Source organism: Sus scrofa, chromosome 13 (genome assembly GCF_054392235.1).
Source record: "Sus scrofa isolate SSC_HxYL_T2T_F1_AM1 chromosome 13, Sscrofa_HxYL_maternal_Yorkshire_Landrace_v2.0, whole genome shotgun sequence".
Lineage (NCBI taxonomy): Eukaryota > Metazoa > Chordata > Mammalia > Artiodactyla > Suidae > Sus > Sus scrofa.
The window spans coordinates 17,673,526-17,687,876 of record NC_139395.1 but is presented as its reverse complement, the minus strand read 5'-3'; the positions used below and the strand labels follow the sequence as shown (position 1 = coordinate 17,687,876).

Here is a 14,351-nt window from a genome sequence, read left to right as displayed (position 1 = left end):
CCCAGGCTAGGGGTTGAATCGGAGCTGTAGCCACCAGCCTACGCCAGAGCCACAGCAACGCGGGATCCGAGCCGCGTCTGCAACCTACACCACAGCTCACGGCAACGCCGGATCGTTAACCCACTGAGCAAGGGCAGGGACGGAACCCGCAACCTCATGGTTCCTAGTCGGGTTCGTTAACCACTGCGCCACGATGGGAACTCCTAAAATTTTAATTGTTATTATAAAAGGCTTTTCTATCTTGATGTTTAGCTAGTCGCCCTCTTTTTAAAAGTTTGAGATGTTACGATTTCCCTTTTTTTAAAGAGGTATATTTGTTACCCAAAGACTCTTTTTAGTAAAATTAAGAGTTTTCTAAATAGGAATAAAAGCTGGAATAGTCCAGCAGTTGTGATTCTTGGCAGTATTTGGGTCAGGATTTATTTTTTTCAAAATATCCTTTAATGATGTAATTTGGGGGAACACTTTTATAACCTGTCCTTATTACTAGCTTAATTAGGGCCTTTTTATATTATCAGAAATATAAATTTTTGTGGCAGGAATTAGCTCCCCCCCATTAAGCCTGTTTGTATCCAAGCAATGCCGTTATAGCTTAGTATGCAAACCCATGAAATTGTCATAAATTAACAGAATTTTTCTAGAGTGTACAACCACACAAGTTTAGTCTCATCTTATTTCCATGTGTGCAGAACGCCTCTCCACGCGGCCGCCTTCACAGACCATGTGGAGTGTTTGCAGCTGCTGCTCAGCCATAATGCTCACGTCAATTCCGTGGACTCCTCTGGGAAGACACCTCTCATGATGGCTGCAGAAAACGGACAAACAAATACAGTCGGTAAAGAAACTGCCTAAGACTTTTATTGTTCTGTGTATATTGCTTATATATAATGTAGATCCCCAAGCCATCTGACTCTAGTTCTTTCAGTTTTCCATTAGTTATCTCACCACTCCTGAGACTTAAAACCTTTTACCTGCTTAAACCTACCTTGTTGTTTAGGGCCACAGTATCATTTGCTCTTACTGGTTGAGCAGTCCCTTGAGCAGGCAGTATTAGGATAGTGGTTAAGAATCCTGGCTGTGGCATCAGACTGAATGTGAGGCCCAGAGCTGCCAACCTAACAACCTCATGCCTCAGGTCTTTCATTTGTAAAGTGAGAAAAAAACAGTACCTACTTTGTAGAGTTGTTTTGAGGGGTAAATAAGTTACTATAAATTCCAGACCACTTAAAACAGTGTTTGAAATTTAGTAAGCACTCACAAAATGAATGTTAGTTGCTTTGTTCATGTCTGTTGCTTACACAAGAGTATGCCAATATAGTATATACCTTTACATTACAATGGGTTTTTTGTGTGTGTGCTTAAGTTTTTGCTAGAGGGATATTTTTCCTTTCTGTCTTCATTTCTCTACAGTGAGTTATTAGTAATCTGAGCTATATGTTCATAAACAAAAGAGTTGATAGAATTTTTCCTCCCAGAGATGCTGGTTAGCAGTGCTAGTGCAGATCTGACTTTACAAGATAACAGTAAAAACACCGCCCTCCATTTGGCTTGCAGCAAGGTATGTACACATCTTAAGGATATGTTTTCATTGTTAATATCAACAGTGGCATTTAAATTTTTTCCACTTAACTAAAATGAACAGAGCTAGGAACCAGTCCTCTCTTATAATCACTGGCATCAGATTTCTTGGGGGAGCTGGGGAATGCTGACTTATTAAGCACCATGCAATGTGAAAGTTTCCAGGCAGCAGCCAAGTAAATTTTGGAGCACAGGCCTAAATGTAATTATTGTCTTTCTCTATTCTTAAATATTCTTGTCCTCTTAACTAACCCCATTACACCAGTGCATGTTTGGACAGATATTTAAGGCATTAGCTAAGAAAATGCATGGCCTGTGTATGGTGATGTACATGCTTTTTGGACTAGGGTTGAATTGTTTTTAGTATATAAATATCTTTTATATCTTTAATGGTGCCCACATTTTAAGAGTTATTTGCCATCATTTTAGGGTCATGAAACTAGTGCCTTGTTAATACTGGAAAAGATAACAGATAGAAACCTCATCAATGCAACCAATGCAGCTTTGCAAACGTGAGTACTTTTAGTGTCTAGTGTAAACCATGTGACCCCTAATTAGATGATAAATGGGTTTTTTTTCTAACATGGGACCATTGGAATGAGGCTGTCAATTAAAAAATAAAGGCAGTTTTTATAATTGATAAAGCTTATTTCTTAAAAGCATCACAACTAATAGGCATATTAATAGAAAAGCTTTTGAACTGAAACTTTATTATTGAAAATAATGAGTTATTTCTCAATCCAGTTTTATGGAGGAAAATAATACGACTCTGTGTGTTTTATGGCAGTCAACTGAAATAGTACCTTATTTAACATTAGCAATTAATGAGGTTTAAAGCTTTATTTGTGTCTCTAAGCAGAGAGATTTCAGAAATAATCAAGTTCTTTATGTGAGAAGCCAGCCTCTAGGTGACTGCTTAAATCTTGGGTCACCTTCTCCATATTCCTCTCCCAATTTCCATTTGCTCTTCTGCTTTGAGACTTAGTAAAGAGAAAAATCTTATAAAACTGTTTCCTATTCAGGTACCAGTCAGATCCCTTAAGCGTCCAAAAATGAGTCATGAACTATGAACTGTTTTCAAAGCCTGTTGGAATTTGTGCTATTGTGATTTACAGTTTTTATTATATATTCTATTTATTTTTGTTTTTGTTATGGGGGCCTTGAGGGCGGTTGTTTGGGGGTTTGTTTTTTGTGCTTTTTGGCCATACTCTCGGCATGTGGAAATTCCCAGGCTCGGGATCGGATCCCAGCAGTATCTGTGATCTATACCACAACTGGCAACGCTAGATTCTTAACCCACTGCACCACAGCAGGAACTGTTATTATACGTGTTTGCTAGCCACGTTTCTTAAAACAACTTAGAGTGCAGTTTAGTTAGTAGAATCATTTCAAACATTGAGTCTTAAAGGAAACTTACAAAGGGTTTGGTGAAGGTGGGACTCATTGACGGGTCCAGTGCAGCAGGCATGGGCACATTGATGAGGCACTTGTACGCTGGATCTGCCCTCCCCACTCCCATTTTTGTTGCTGCCAGGACCAGGTGTCTCCACTTTGCATCTTTGAGTCTTCACAACCCAGCAAAAAAAAATGCTCTTCAACTACCAGGCTTGGGAGAGGGAGAGAGAAGTAATCGTGCACACGTGTAGCCATACAAGTATGTATATATACATGTATTTCCGCCCCCCCAGACCTCTGCATGTTGCTGCCCGGAACGGGCTAACAATGGTGGTTCAAGAACTTTTGGGAAAAGGAGCAAGTGTGCTTGCAGTAGATGAAAATGGTAAGTAGTTTCTAATTCACTTTCCTTAACCTGTGAGAAGCTTTTATCTTTGAGTGATCCATATTTGAAGTAAAATAGATGTGGCTAGCTTTTATTGGTCAACGAGGAGAGCTGAAGTTAATATTAAATAGGACTGACTTTGTGCAAAAGGCATAAGGACAAAGAACAGGAAAAGTCCATTCAAAAGATGAACCTCTGAGTTTCACATATTTATTAAATCAGAGTGTGTCAACTTTCATGTTAGTTATATCACTGTTGATTATCTTAGTATTCAACAGATTTCTTCTGTCAACAAATATTTTTCAAGGCCCTTACTTAATTGCAGATTTTATCTAAAACTAATCTTCCTATTTATGCACTAGATCTCTTTTGCCTACTCGAGACTACCACTTTAGAAGTTCTTTGATTTTGTGTCCTGTGGTAATGATTTTTTTTTGTAGGAATCTTTCCAGATTCATCCCATCAGGATAAAAACATTATTTCTCTCATCTTAAATATTTTATTAATCCCACTCCTTCTGCCAGCTCTTCCCGTGCTTCTCTGTTACACTTACTATCACAGTTACTCAAGGGTTGGCTCTCCCACTGTCCGCAATTCTTCTTTTCCTTCTCTGCCAAATCCCCTCTGGCCAGACCTCACCCCCACGGTACCACGGAACCATTCTCATCAATATCACCAGTGACTAATGCAGTGTTAGGTTTCAATTCTTAGTTTCCCTTTTACTTGACATGTCAGAATTTGACACAACTAGTTGTTCCTTCTTTAAAAATAGGAATAGGCTTTTAAAGTGGAATCGAAAATGTACATGAATAAAGACTGTGCAAGTTGTAGTCTACCATAGCTAGTGTCCAATATTCCCCCAAATCACTGTGCTACACACTGTTCCTTGGATCAGTAGGTGCACATCATTTGAGGAGAGTCAAGAAGTATATGTGGTTTGATTATAACGTACTATGTGAATGTCTAAGACACGTGTCTAGAACTGAGCAGCTCATCCTTTCTCCCCCCTCTGTGGAGTGGGTTCTCCCCACAGCTGTCCTAAGCTCAGCTGAAGACAAGTCCTATCCTTACAGTTGCTCAGGACAAAAACCTTGAGTCATCCTCGACCCTCTGTCACACCAGGGTACAATCTGCCAGCATATTGCTGTTGAGCCACCTCCAGAGTATATTCAAAATAGGCCCCTTCTTTTTCCTCTCTTCCTACCACCCTGGCTGGGATCCTTTTAAAAAACATGAGGAGATACTACTCGGAGTCTCAGTTCACTGATAATCCTTAAATGACCTCCTGCGCCCTATTGGATCAGTCTGTGGCCCGTTACCCTTCTCACCTCATCTCATCCTCTCCTGCCCCATCTCCCTCTACCACGCCGGCTCCTCACACCGGGACATGCATGCGTGATCCTCTTTGTTCTGGCTGTTTCCTCTACTCAGAACACTCTGCCCCCAACAGTCTTACTAAATCCTTCACCTGTTTGAAGTTTCGTCTTCTCAATGAAGGCCATCCTGACTACCCTTTTTGTACTACAGCCGCTGCACACCCCACTGTATCCTCTTTCTCAGTTAACCTGCTCTGCTCCTTCCTCGTTCTCTTTTTCCATAGAGCTTATCTTCTAACATTGTTTATAATTTGCTTTTTTAATTATCTTGGGTGTCTCCTCCACTAGAATAAATATAAGATCCACCAGGGCAGGAGCCTTTGTCAGCTGAACTCAAAGTTCTAAGTGGTTAGAGAAGTGCCTGGCCAAGGGGGCTCAGGGACTCTGTGTTGGTGGTGTGCCCAGCACTGTGCTCAGGTTCTCCAGATACTGTTTGGAGTGAAACAGTCCAGTTCCTTGAATGGAAATGAGTACAGACAGGCTGTCACAAGGTGCTGGAAAATAGTACAGTTGGAATAAACCTAGAAAAAGCCATAAGAGAGGGATTAGGAAAGGCATCCCCAAAAAGTACCTTCTGAGCCAAGATCCAAAGACAAGTAGAAAGTGGGGAGAAAACTTTCTAAGCAAAGAGAGTGGCATGTTTAAAGAGATAATGCAGGGCAGGGTCATTACTGTCATACTGGAGTCTCTTAGGTCAAATGGCAAAGGATCTGTATCAGGGAGGAGACACCAGTTAGTCTGAAAGGGAGCAAGCCTAGAATAAGAAAACAGTTTCACAGGGGTGGAAGAAAAGGGTGGGCAGAAATAAGTTAGAGACGTTGGAGATAAAAAACAGTAGCGGTAGCTGTTCCTAGAGATTTTATGATGGGACTCATTGGAACTTGTAGCAGGAAGAAGTCATCTCTGCCACCTAGCATGGGATGCTGTGGCAGGGGGCAAGGAAGAGGGAGTGCTGTTGTTTAAGATGAGAATATAGGAGGAAGAGCTAGGTTCACTTAGGAACTTAGGAAAAGTTCTCTGGAAACTCCAAGAAGGTAATGGGATGTATGAGTCTGGAGCCCAAAGTTAGCAAGATCTGGGCTGGATGTAGAGATTTAGGAATCATTAGTATATGTAGTCATGAAATCAGCAGGAGTGAATAATATCACCCATAAGACAAGTAAATTACATTTATGAAATATAGCAACTGAATAGATTAAAATGAGGAGCCTAGGAATTCCCTTGGAACAGGGAGGGGGTTAAGGATCCAGTGTTGTCACTGTCGCAGTTTGGGTCGAACTTTGGCACAGGTTCGATTTCTAGCCTAGGAAGTTCCAAATCCCTCAGGCATGGCCACATAAATAAATAAATAAAATTAAATGAGGAACCTAAATCGCTAACCTGTATAATAAGATATTCAGCCACATCGTGAGGCTCTGTGCCAATAGCAGATGTGCAGTCTTTGATCATTTTCAAGGCTTTATGTCGTTTTTCCTTATAAGGAAATGGAAGGGATAATGTAGCAGATGATAGTGAAGGTTGCCTATGACCTGATGTCTTCCGTCATGCTTTGAACCATAAAGTAATCATGTTCAAAGTTGGCAAGTCTTAGTAAGTGCCCATCTTATAACAGTTCTGACCTTCAGATTAATGATCCAGTTATAAATTGCTCCAGAAACACAGAGGTTGATTAATTGGGCTCTGTGTTCTTAACCTTCTCTCCCTACCCAACCTAGGTACCAACTACTTCTTTAGCTTGCTATGTTGATACTTTGTGGTGCTTTAGAGCCAAAGTCAGTCTTTCTGCTAAAGGAATATATACAAAGGAAACATTTGTTTTGACTTAGGAGCTTAAAACCTGGTTAGTTTTTCTGTTTTTCTTCAATTGACTGTGACCCTAAAAGAAAATTCAGTTGTCAGCCAGGTGTCATTCATTCCACATGCAAACATGCATTTTCTTTTTCTTTTTTTTTTTTTTGCTTTTTAGGGCAGCACCCATGACATATAGAGGTTCCCAGCCTAGGGGTCAAATCGGAGCTACAGCTGCCAGCCTACACCATAGCCACAGCAACGTGGAATCTCAGCCGCATCTGTGACCTACACCACAGCTCACAGCAACACCGGATCCTTAACCCACTGAGGAAGGCCAGGGATCAATCCCGAAACCTCATGGTTCCCAGTCGGATTCGTTTCCGCTGCGCCACAACAGGAACCCCTCAACATGCTTCTTTTGAGCTGGTGCATAAAGCTGTAAGGTTTCTCAGCACCTAGGCACATACTTACAGGACTCCAAATCGACAAAAAACTCTCCCAGCGTTCTGAACACAGATTTGTCCATCTCTGTTTCCATTATTCCAGCCTCGTATCTCCTGTGAACTCAGACGGATTTGAGTAAGTTGTGAGATTCTGGAGGAATCATCCACCCCCAGGCCTCGTTTCCTCTGCTTTAATGCAGTCTGTTAGGGCTCCCCCTACCCTAGATTTCTATGACTTTCCTCCTTTTCTGTATACATACTGGGAAGTTCTAAATCATTCTAATTAAGCCAGGTAATTTAAAATCTGTGTAAAGTTGAAGGCCTTTAGGCTTATTCCCTTATGTTAGTGAAATGAGTCTAAGGATGTTTAATTTTTAAGTTTTCTCTTGAATTCTAGGCTATACCCCAGCCTTGGCCTGTGCCCCCAACAAGGACGTGGCCGACTGCCTAGCTCTCATTCTGGCCACCATGATGCCTGTCTCATCGAGTAGCCCTTTATCATCCTTGACGTTCAGTGCCATTAACCGTTATACCAACACCTCGAAAACAGTCAGCTTCGAAGCGCTGCCCATCATGAGGAATGAACCCAGTTCCTACTGCAGTTTCAACAACATTGGTGGGGAGCAGGAGTACTTATACACCGAAGTGGATGAGCTCAATGACTCCGACTCCGAGACTTACTGAGAGGCTGAGCCGAGGTCTGGGGGGGAGGTTCTGACACTGACGCTTCAAACTGTGCTTTTTCAGGAAAAAGGCACGCTCTTACTCACGTGCAAAAGCAACCTATGAGGAAAGATTGCAGAGTGAGCGAATAAACGAACTGTGATGACATTAGGAAAGAGTTTTAAAGGCAAGTTTTACAAAAGGAACTTCTAGAATCTTGAAATAGACTTGACCAGAGGAAAACCTTTGATGTCAGATTGCTTTGTGGAATTATGTAATTTGGTTTTGCAATGCCAGGAATAATTTGGGACACTGCACCCTAATCTGTTTACACAAGCAACACTATGGTGAAAGAAGAGATGTGGACACTATATTTCAATTTTACCAGTAAAACTACAACTAAATTTAAGGGCAATAAAAGTTTGGTACAGTAGGCATGACATGCACAGCAAATTGCCAAAGGACCAAGTAACTCCAGGGTTTTTAATAGAATGCCGTTTTGGAAGCTGGAGCGGGTGAAATGAGACATTATCTAAACTAGGAAAAAAAAAACATCTGAAAGCCTTCTAATACTGTATTAAACCGTGAGAGAAAGCTGATGTATTTTTACATTTTTTTCTTTTACATAAGAATTTTAAAATTCCAACTTTTATAAAATTAGAATTGAAAACCAGCTGACCGAATGCAGTCAGGGTGAAAATATTTGTGATGTAAACATGAGCTAGATTGGGTTGGGCTGTTGTTGCCCAGTCTTGAATGGTTTAGGTTTAAAATTGAGCTATTTTTGTTGGAAAATGTAAAGAATTTCCTAGAAGAAGAAAGTTTCATGCAATCAGAAAGTAGATGATTTCCACCCTGTTGCAGCTACGTTGTCCTGGGGAGTGGAGTTTTCAACCTCACTGCTTTGGATGGTACACTTTCCTCACCTGTGTCGTCACCCTTGTGCCTCCACAATGGATTGGGGGATTTCTGTTGTCACTGCTTCGTGAAGAATCAAAAAGAAAAAAAAACTCCCTCGTTATTCATAAGTTAACATCATCAGGTCTCATAGAAGGCATTTCTATATTGGGCAAGGTTTAAAATACTAAAGCCTTTAGGTCTTGTTCACATTTAAAGTAGCATGTTTGTATCGTGCTACAGTTTGAGGAAAGAAGAAATTGCCTGCCGAATTGGAAGACTGCCTTTCAGATAACAAAAAGAGAGGGCGAAAAGGCCGATGTTTAGGCTTTTAAATAACAATTTACACGGCTCTGCTTTTACTGTAACCATTACTCTCCCAGTGAAATGATTTCACAGATGTAGGGGGTCTTACAGGTCTGGGTAGAGTTCCATAAATTTTCACAAAATGATACCCAATTTCATTTTATTCTTTTTGTATTGTGAAACTGGAAACTTTATGACATTGTAAATTATCAGCTGGTTTTTTCTGAATATAAAGTGTGAAAACACAGAACAGTATTTTGATCTATTTGATAATTTTGTGGGTTTTTGAAGAATTAATGAGCATGTAAATAGAAATAGTGACTGCTTGAATACTGTATTTACTTGCACTCTTTCAGTACATCAAGATTCCTGTATATTTTAGAGTATAATAAAACACAGATGTGAGTTGTATTTAATGAATAATGTATTTGTATCTGTGCATATTACCTAAAAATCTATAAAGTTTCTAGAGCATTGACTACTAGATTTTAAGCATTTTTTTCTAAAATATTTGCAGAAATTATAAATGTAATCCTCCATCTTTTCTTTATAATATAAAGAAGTCATATTGGACCCTTCCTAATTATTAGTGGTAGGAAGGTGAATATGCATTTTAAAGACAGCAGACTACATTTTCTATTGTACCTTTTGAAAAAAAAGAAAACTCAAGAGGATTCTAAAAGTATACATACGTGTGCTTTCTCTTTCCTTTTAGGAATTCTCTTCTGAATTCCCTCATCATGAGGGAATTTTCTAGAATCTCAGAATTGAAAGAGACCTGAGGTTCATGCAGTCTAACCTCTTAACAAATGCAGGAGTCCCTTCTCCAAGGGTGACCTTTCCACCTTGAACACTTCCAGTGACTCTACCTCACCAAGCAGTCCATTCAGTTGTTGAGCAGCTCTTAACTGCTAGAAAGGTCTTCTTTAGATGGAGTCGAAGCCTCCCTCCCGGGAACTTCTGCCCTTGGGCACAGGTCTGTCCGACAAGAGAACTCGAACACTGAGAACTCGGCAGGATGACTTGTGCCCTCTGCCGCGTTCTCTCTTTTACAGGCTGTTTGACTCACCCGCTGAAGTGATTTCCGGAAGGACTCATTAGACACGCTGTTGGATTTAACGCATCTGATGAAACCCAAGGTGTAGCTATAAAGAAACAAGCTGTATAATTTATCCCCACACATACCGGAATTCAGATGTTGCATCACTTTATGTAAATGATGCTATGACTGGAAATATTTGTGAGGTGGGTTTTCTGATTGCTTGCCCACTATTTCAATGCTTTGTCATTGCATTTTTTTATAGTCCATCCCCCAGTTTGATCAGCCATTTCCTTTGGTCTGCACATGATGAGAAATCTCAAAGTACTTTCCCTGGTAGTATTTGCACAGCACTGCACATGATGAGAAATCTCAGAGTACTGTCCCCGGTAGTATTTGCACAGCACTAACATTGTTGGAGTAAGTACATGGACTGCTTGAATGAAGGGACACAGCCCCACAGTGAGATCCTTTATAGTTACACCTTGTATATCAAAGGCATTCAGGCCCTGTTCTATAATGGTTTTTATACTCACACAGAAGAGGGAAGCCTGTTTGCTTTTTTAACTTCTGCATGAAAGATGACATCTGAACTATCTGATGTGTATTATAATAATACCAGCTTCTGCTCTGGAACTACTTTGAGGGCAATGGTGGTAATAGCAAATGACCTCCTTTTAACAAGACACTCAACTCAAACAGTGCCATTTAGTTCAGGAGATCTCTAAGTATACCTGTCAATTTGGGGTTTAATTTGGCTTATATTGGACCTTTTAAATGAAATAAAGTTTTTTAATGCAATAAATCAAGTGTCTTTCTTCTTCACATACAGACTTCTTTGCCTTTATCTTAAAATGTCTGATTAGTCTTCAGTTGTAACTAGTTTTTACCTTTCTTGAGAAACTGAATGAATTTTCAATAGAGCTATTTTAGATATTAGATGAATCTTTCTAAATGGGCTTTTCAAATATAGTTATTCAACAAATTCTCATTGCTTAGTGGTAGGAATGAACAGAAAGTGAGCCTAGAGATTGTGGACTTGTCCCCTCAGAGCTTACCATTTCATTGTGGAAAGGTACACACCTCAGAGTAGAGAGTATGAAAGTGTAATTCAAGTAGAGGTGAACTAAGGAAGGTCAGAGAACAGCAAGATTCTTGCCTTTTCTGGGAGGGAAGATCAGAACAAGATTCTTGGAAGAGGTGGCATTTAGGCTGGACGTTGATGAATAAATGTGATCTGAGCAGGTGGAGAGAGGGCAAATGATACCCTGGGTGAAAAGAACAAAATCAGCATTTCTTAAAATGGTGGAGGGAAGGTGATGAAATAGATACCAGCCTTTAGCATTCCTGATCAGAATGGGATCAGGAAGACCTACTAAAGAGCTCATTATAAATATACAGAGATTAGGTAATAGAACATGTAAGTGCAAATAGTTGACTGGAGGAGCAGGCAAAGAAGACTTTAATAACTTCGCCAAATCATGCTGATAATAACAGAAAGTACACAGACGGTGTTTGTCATGTACCACGCAAGTTTGTGAAATACATATCTTAATCCACACAACTGTCCTGTGAGGTAGGTCCTATCAATAGCACCATTTAACAGATGAGGAATGGGGAGAGAGGTGATGTCACTTCTGCCCAAGCCTGCGCAACCAGTAATTTGTGCAGCCTAGACTCAGATCCAGGCAGTTGTTTCCAGTGTTGCTGCTCTTAATCCCCTGATGACCTCCAACATGCTTTCTGGTCCTTGTTGAAATTGGTGATTTTGATGTTGGACCACATGTTCGACTTACTAAGTTTATGTAAATTCCTTTCAGTTTGATTCTCTGTGGACACTACTACTTGTGGAAGAAACAGAAGTGTAACCACAACAGATGTTTATTGAACACCTGCTGTGTGCGAGGAACTGTGTTAGGCTCTGGGTGTAGAGCAGTGAAGGAAGAGTTCTCATGATGGAGCCTAAGAGAATGGCATCTGCTTATGTTTCCATTGCTGTTACTGCTTCAAGTCTCATCAACCTAAACTACTCACCCTCATTTATGCCTTTGCAGGTTGGCTGACAGGCTCAGCTGGGTGACGCCTCAATCTGGAGTCTGGCTGGGCTGGACCGCTTGCCGTGAGTTGGGCTCAATCTGCTCCATCTGTATTCCTCTGTGACCGAAGCACAAGAAGGCAAGCCTGACCACACAAACACAGTTTGTTCCCCTGCATGCGTCATATTTGCTAATACCCCACAGAATGAGCCCAGCCTCAGTGAGGCAGGACAGGTGGCTCTGCTCCATGGGGAAGGATAATTTGAGTTCGGTTCACAGTTCATTTAGCCTTGAAGTGATAAGCCCAATCAGTTTGTCATAACTTTCCCTTTATCCATGGTCATGCTTAGCAGTCTTTTGTCTCTGCCTGCTCCTTCTCATGGTATCCTTTCTGTTGTGGGGGTTCAGATGGAAAACTGGGTAGCAAAAATGAGTTTGGAATTGGAAAGTTCTTCACTGGCAGTATAGAGCTGATTGGTTAGTTGTTGGATTTCCTCTTTCCAAAAATGGAGAACCAACAACCTATCACCTACCTCGAACTCTAGAAGAAGGCAGCACCAGTTACCCCTCTAGTGTCTTCCTGTAATCATCCCTTCCAAATCAGTGCCTAATCCAACAGAATATAGAGTAGAAAGTATACTGATATAGAAAGCTCTCCAATCGAGATCATTTCTTCATCTCAGCCTCTCTGGCACTGGTGTTAAGCCTTCATTTATCTGCCTTCCTCTTTTTGTATTATTTCATTTCCTTGAGATTCCTTTATTCCTCTTATGATTCTTATCTGTCTTCTTTCTTAATTAGGATTGACGTGCAGGCTGAGGTGTGGTATTTCCTTAATTTAAAAAGCCAGTGGATTTAATCTTAAAATGTTTCTTCCTCTTCACCCTTCTCTAAAGTTTAAGAAAACTTGCATTTTCGCTTTCAAGCCCTTCAGCAAATGTTACTGGAGTACATAGTCGGCAGCAGGCACTGTCTTAAATCCTAGAGCTCCACCAGGGCTAAAGTTCCTGCCCTCAGGAAACTTATATTTTAGTCGTGGAGAAAGACAAGAAAGACAACAAATGGTGATTACTTTGCAGAGGAAGATTTGTGAGAATAACTGGATGGCTATTTGAGATTTGATATTTGAGGAAGGACCTTGATTTTTAAAATGCTGATTTGTGCACTAGGGGATTACATAATTTTTGATGTGAGAAACCATAAGATTTTGCTGAGAAAATATGAGAGAATGTTGAAGTAACTAATAAAGGCAGGAAAAGGGTAGAAAGAGATGGTGACCTAATCCCCAAAAGCAAACCTGAAGTTTCTGTTGAGGCGAAACTAACCTCAAAGTATATCATAGATTAATTTAAGCATCAATTGTCATTTGAATAGCAAGGGGATTCAGGTTGGTTGAAAATATTTCTTAGATGCCTATTAGTTCCATCTCTAATTCATGATGTGTAACTTACTTCACCTTCAGCTAGAAATGAACCTGGCACCATGCTTGACCATGTTAGTACTAAGCGCTTAAACTTGGGCTCTATAGTAATTTTGGCCACCCACCCCACCCCCCAAAAAAGGGAAGTTAGTTTATTTCTGGTACTCAGAGTAACAGCAAGTACTGTGAGTAATATTGCCTCAGACCTAATGGAGACAATCAAAATGCATACTTTATGTTGACATCTTTTTTGTGTAACCTGGTTTAAACCCTCATGCCTGACACAAAGATGGTGGTACCCAGTGTACATGGGAGAAAAGTTACTTGTTCTGATATTCATGGTAAGAAATGCCAAAATCAAAGAGACTGTGAATGAAGAGTATTCAAGGAAAAGGGGCTTCTGGAGAAGAACTTTGTCTTCTCACATCTAGGTGCCGTTAAGTGTGTAGGGGCAAGGGAAAGAAGGCCATTGGTTGCCTGCAGTTAGGTGACTAATAGGAATAGGAACTAAGACATTGCAATTGGTCAAATAGCTTTTGCCAAGTGATGTCAGTGAAAATGGCAGAGGAAGGATCTCTGAATCTTGATAAGAACAAAGTAAGCTTTGTGGTGTTTCAACTTGCTTTACTCCAACTCTGCAGTAACCTTGACATCTAAGAGCCCACATTCTCGATGCAGCCAAGCAGCCACTAGAAGGTGCAAAACAAAGCTAGAGGTCTTTGAAAGCTTCATTTGCAAGGTTTGCCATTTTTTGGCCTGTCTGATAGTTCCATGGGAGATTCCACTTACCTAGGAGAGCTCAACTTGTAGTTTGTTTTGTTTTGTTTGGGGTGGGGGGTTGTTTTTGTTGTGGGGTTATTTTTGTTTTTGTTTTTTCCTAGGTCAGGGGTCGAATCAGAACTGTAGCTGCCAGCCTATACCACAGCCACAGCAACATGGGAATCCAAGCCGCATCTGCAACCAAAACATCACAGCTCACAGCAAGCCAGATCCTTAACCCTCTGAGTGAGGCCAGGGATCAA

General features: G+C 40.6%; 1 protein-coding gene across 20 annotated transcripts in view; it reads left to right on the top strand.

Annotated features, from left to right (window-relative positions):
* Window positions 1-10,678, top strand: part of ANKRD28 (ankyrin repeat domain 28) — a 216,253-nt gene extending 205,575 nt beyond the window's left edge. For 19 of the 20 annotated variants that reach the window (XM_021068209.2, XM_084986547.1, XM_084986540.1 and 16 more), the window contains 5 exons: window positions 690-835; window positions 1,476-1,558; window positions 2,008-2,090; window positions 3,267-3,358; window positions 7,366-10,678. In XM_021068209.2, coding sequence (XP_020923868.1) covers window positions 690-835; window positions 1,476-1,558; window positions 2,008-2,090; window positions 3,267-3,358; window positions 7,366-7,652 — 691 coding nt within the window. In that variant the 3' untranslated portion in view covers window positions 7,653-10,678. 20 annotated transcript variants of the gene reach the window in all.
* The last annotated feature ends 3,673 nt before the right edge of the window (window positions 10,679-14,351 follow it).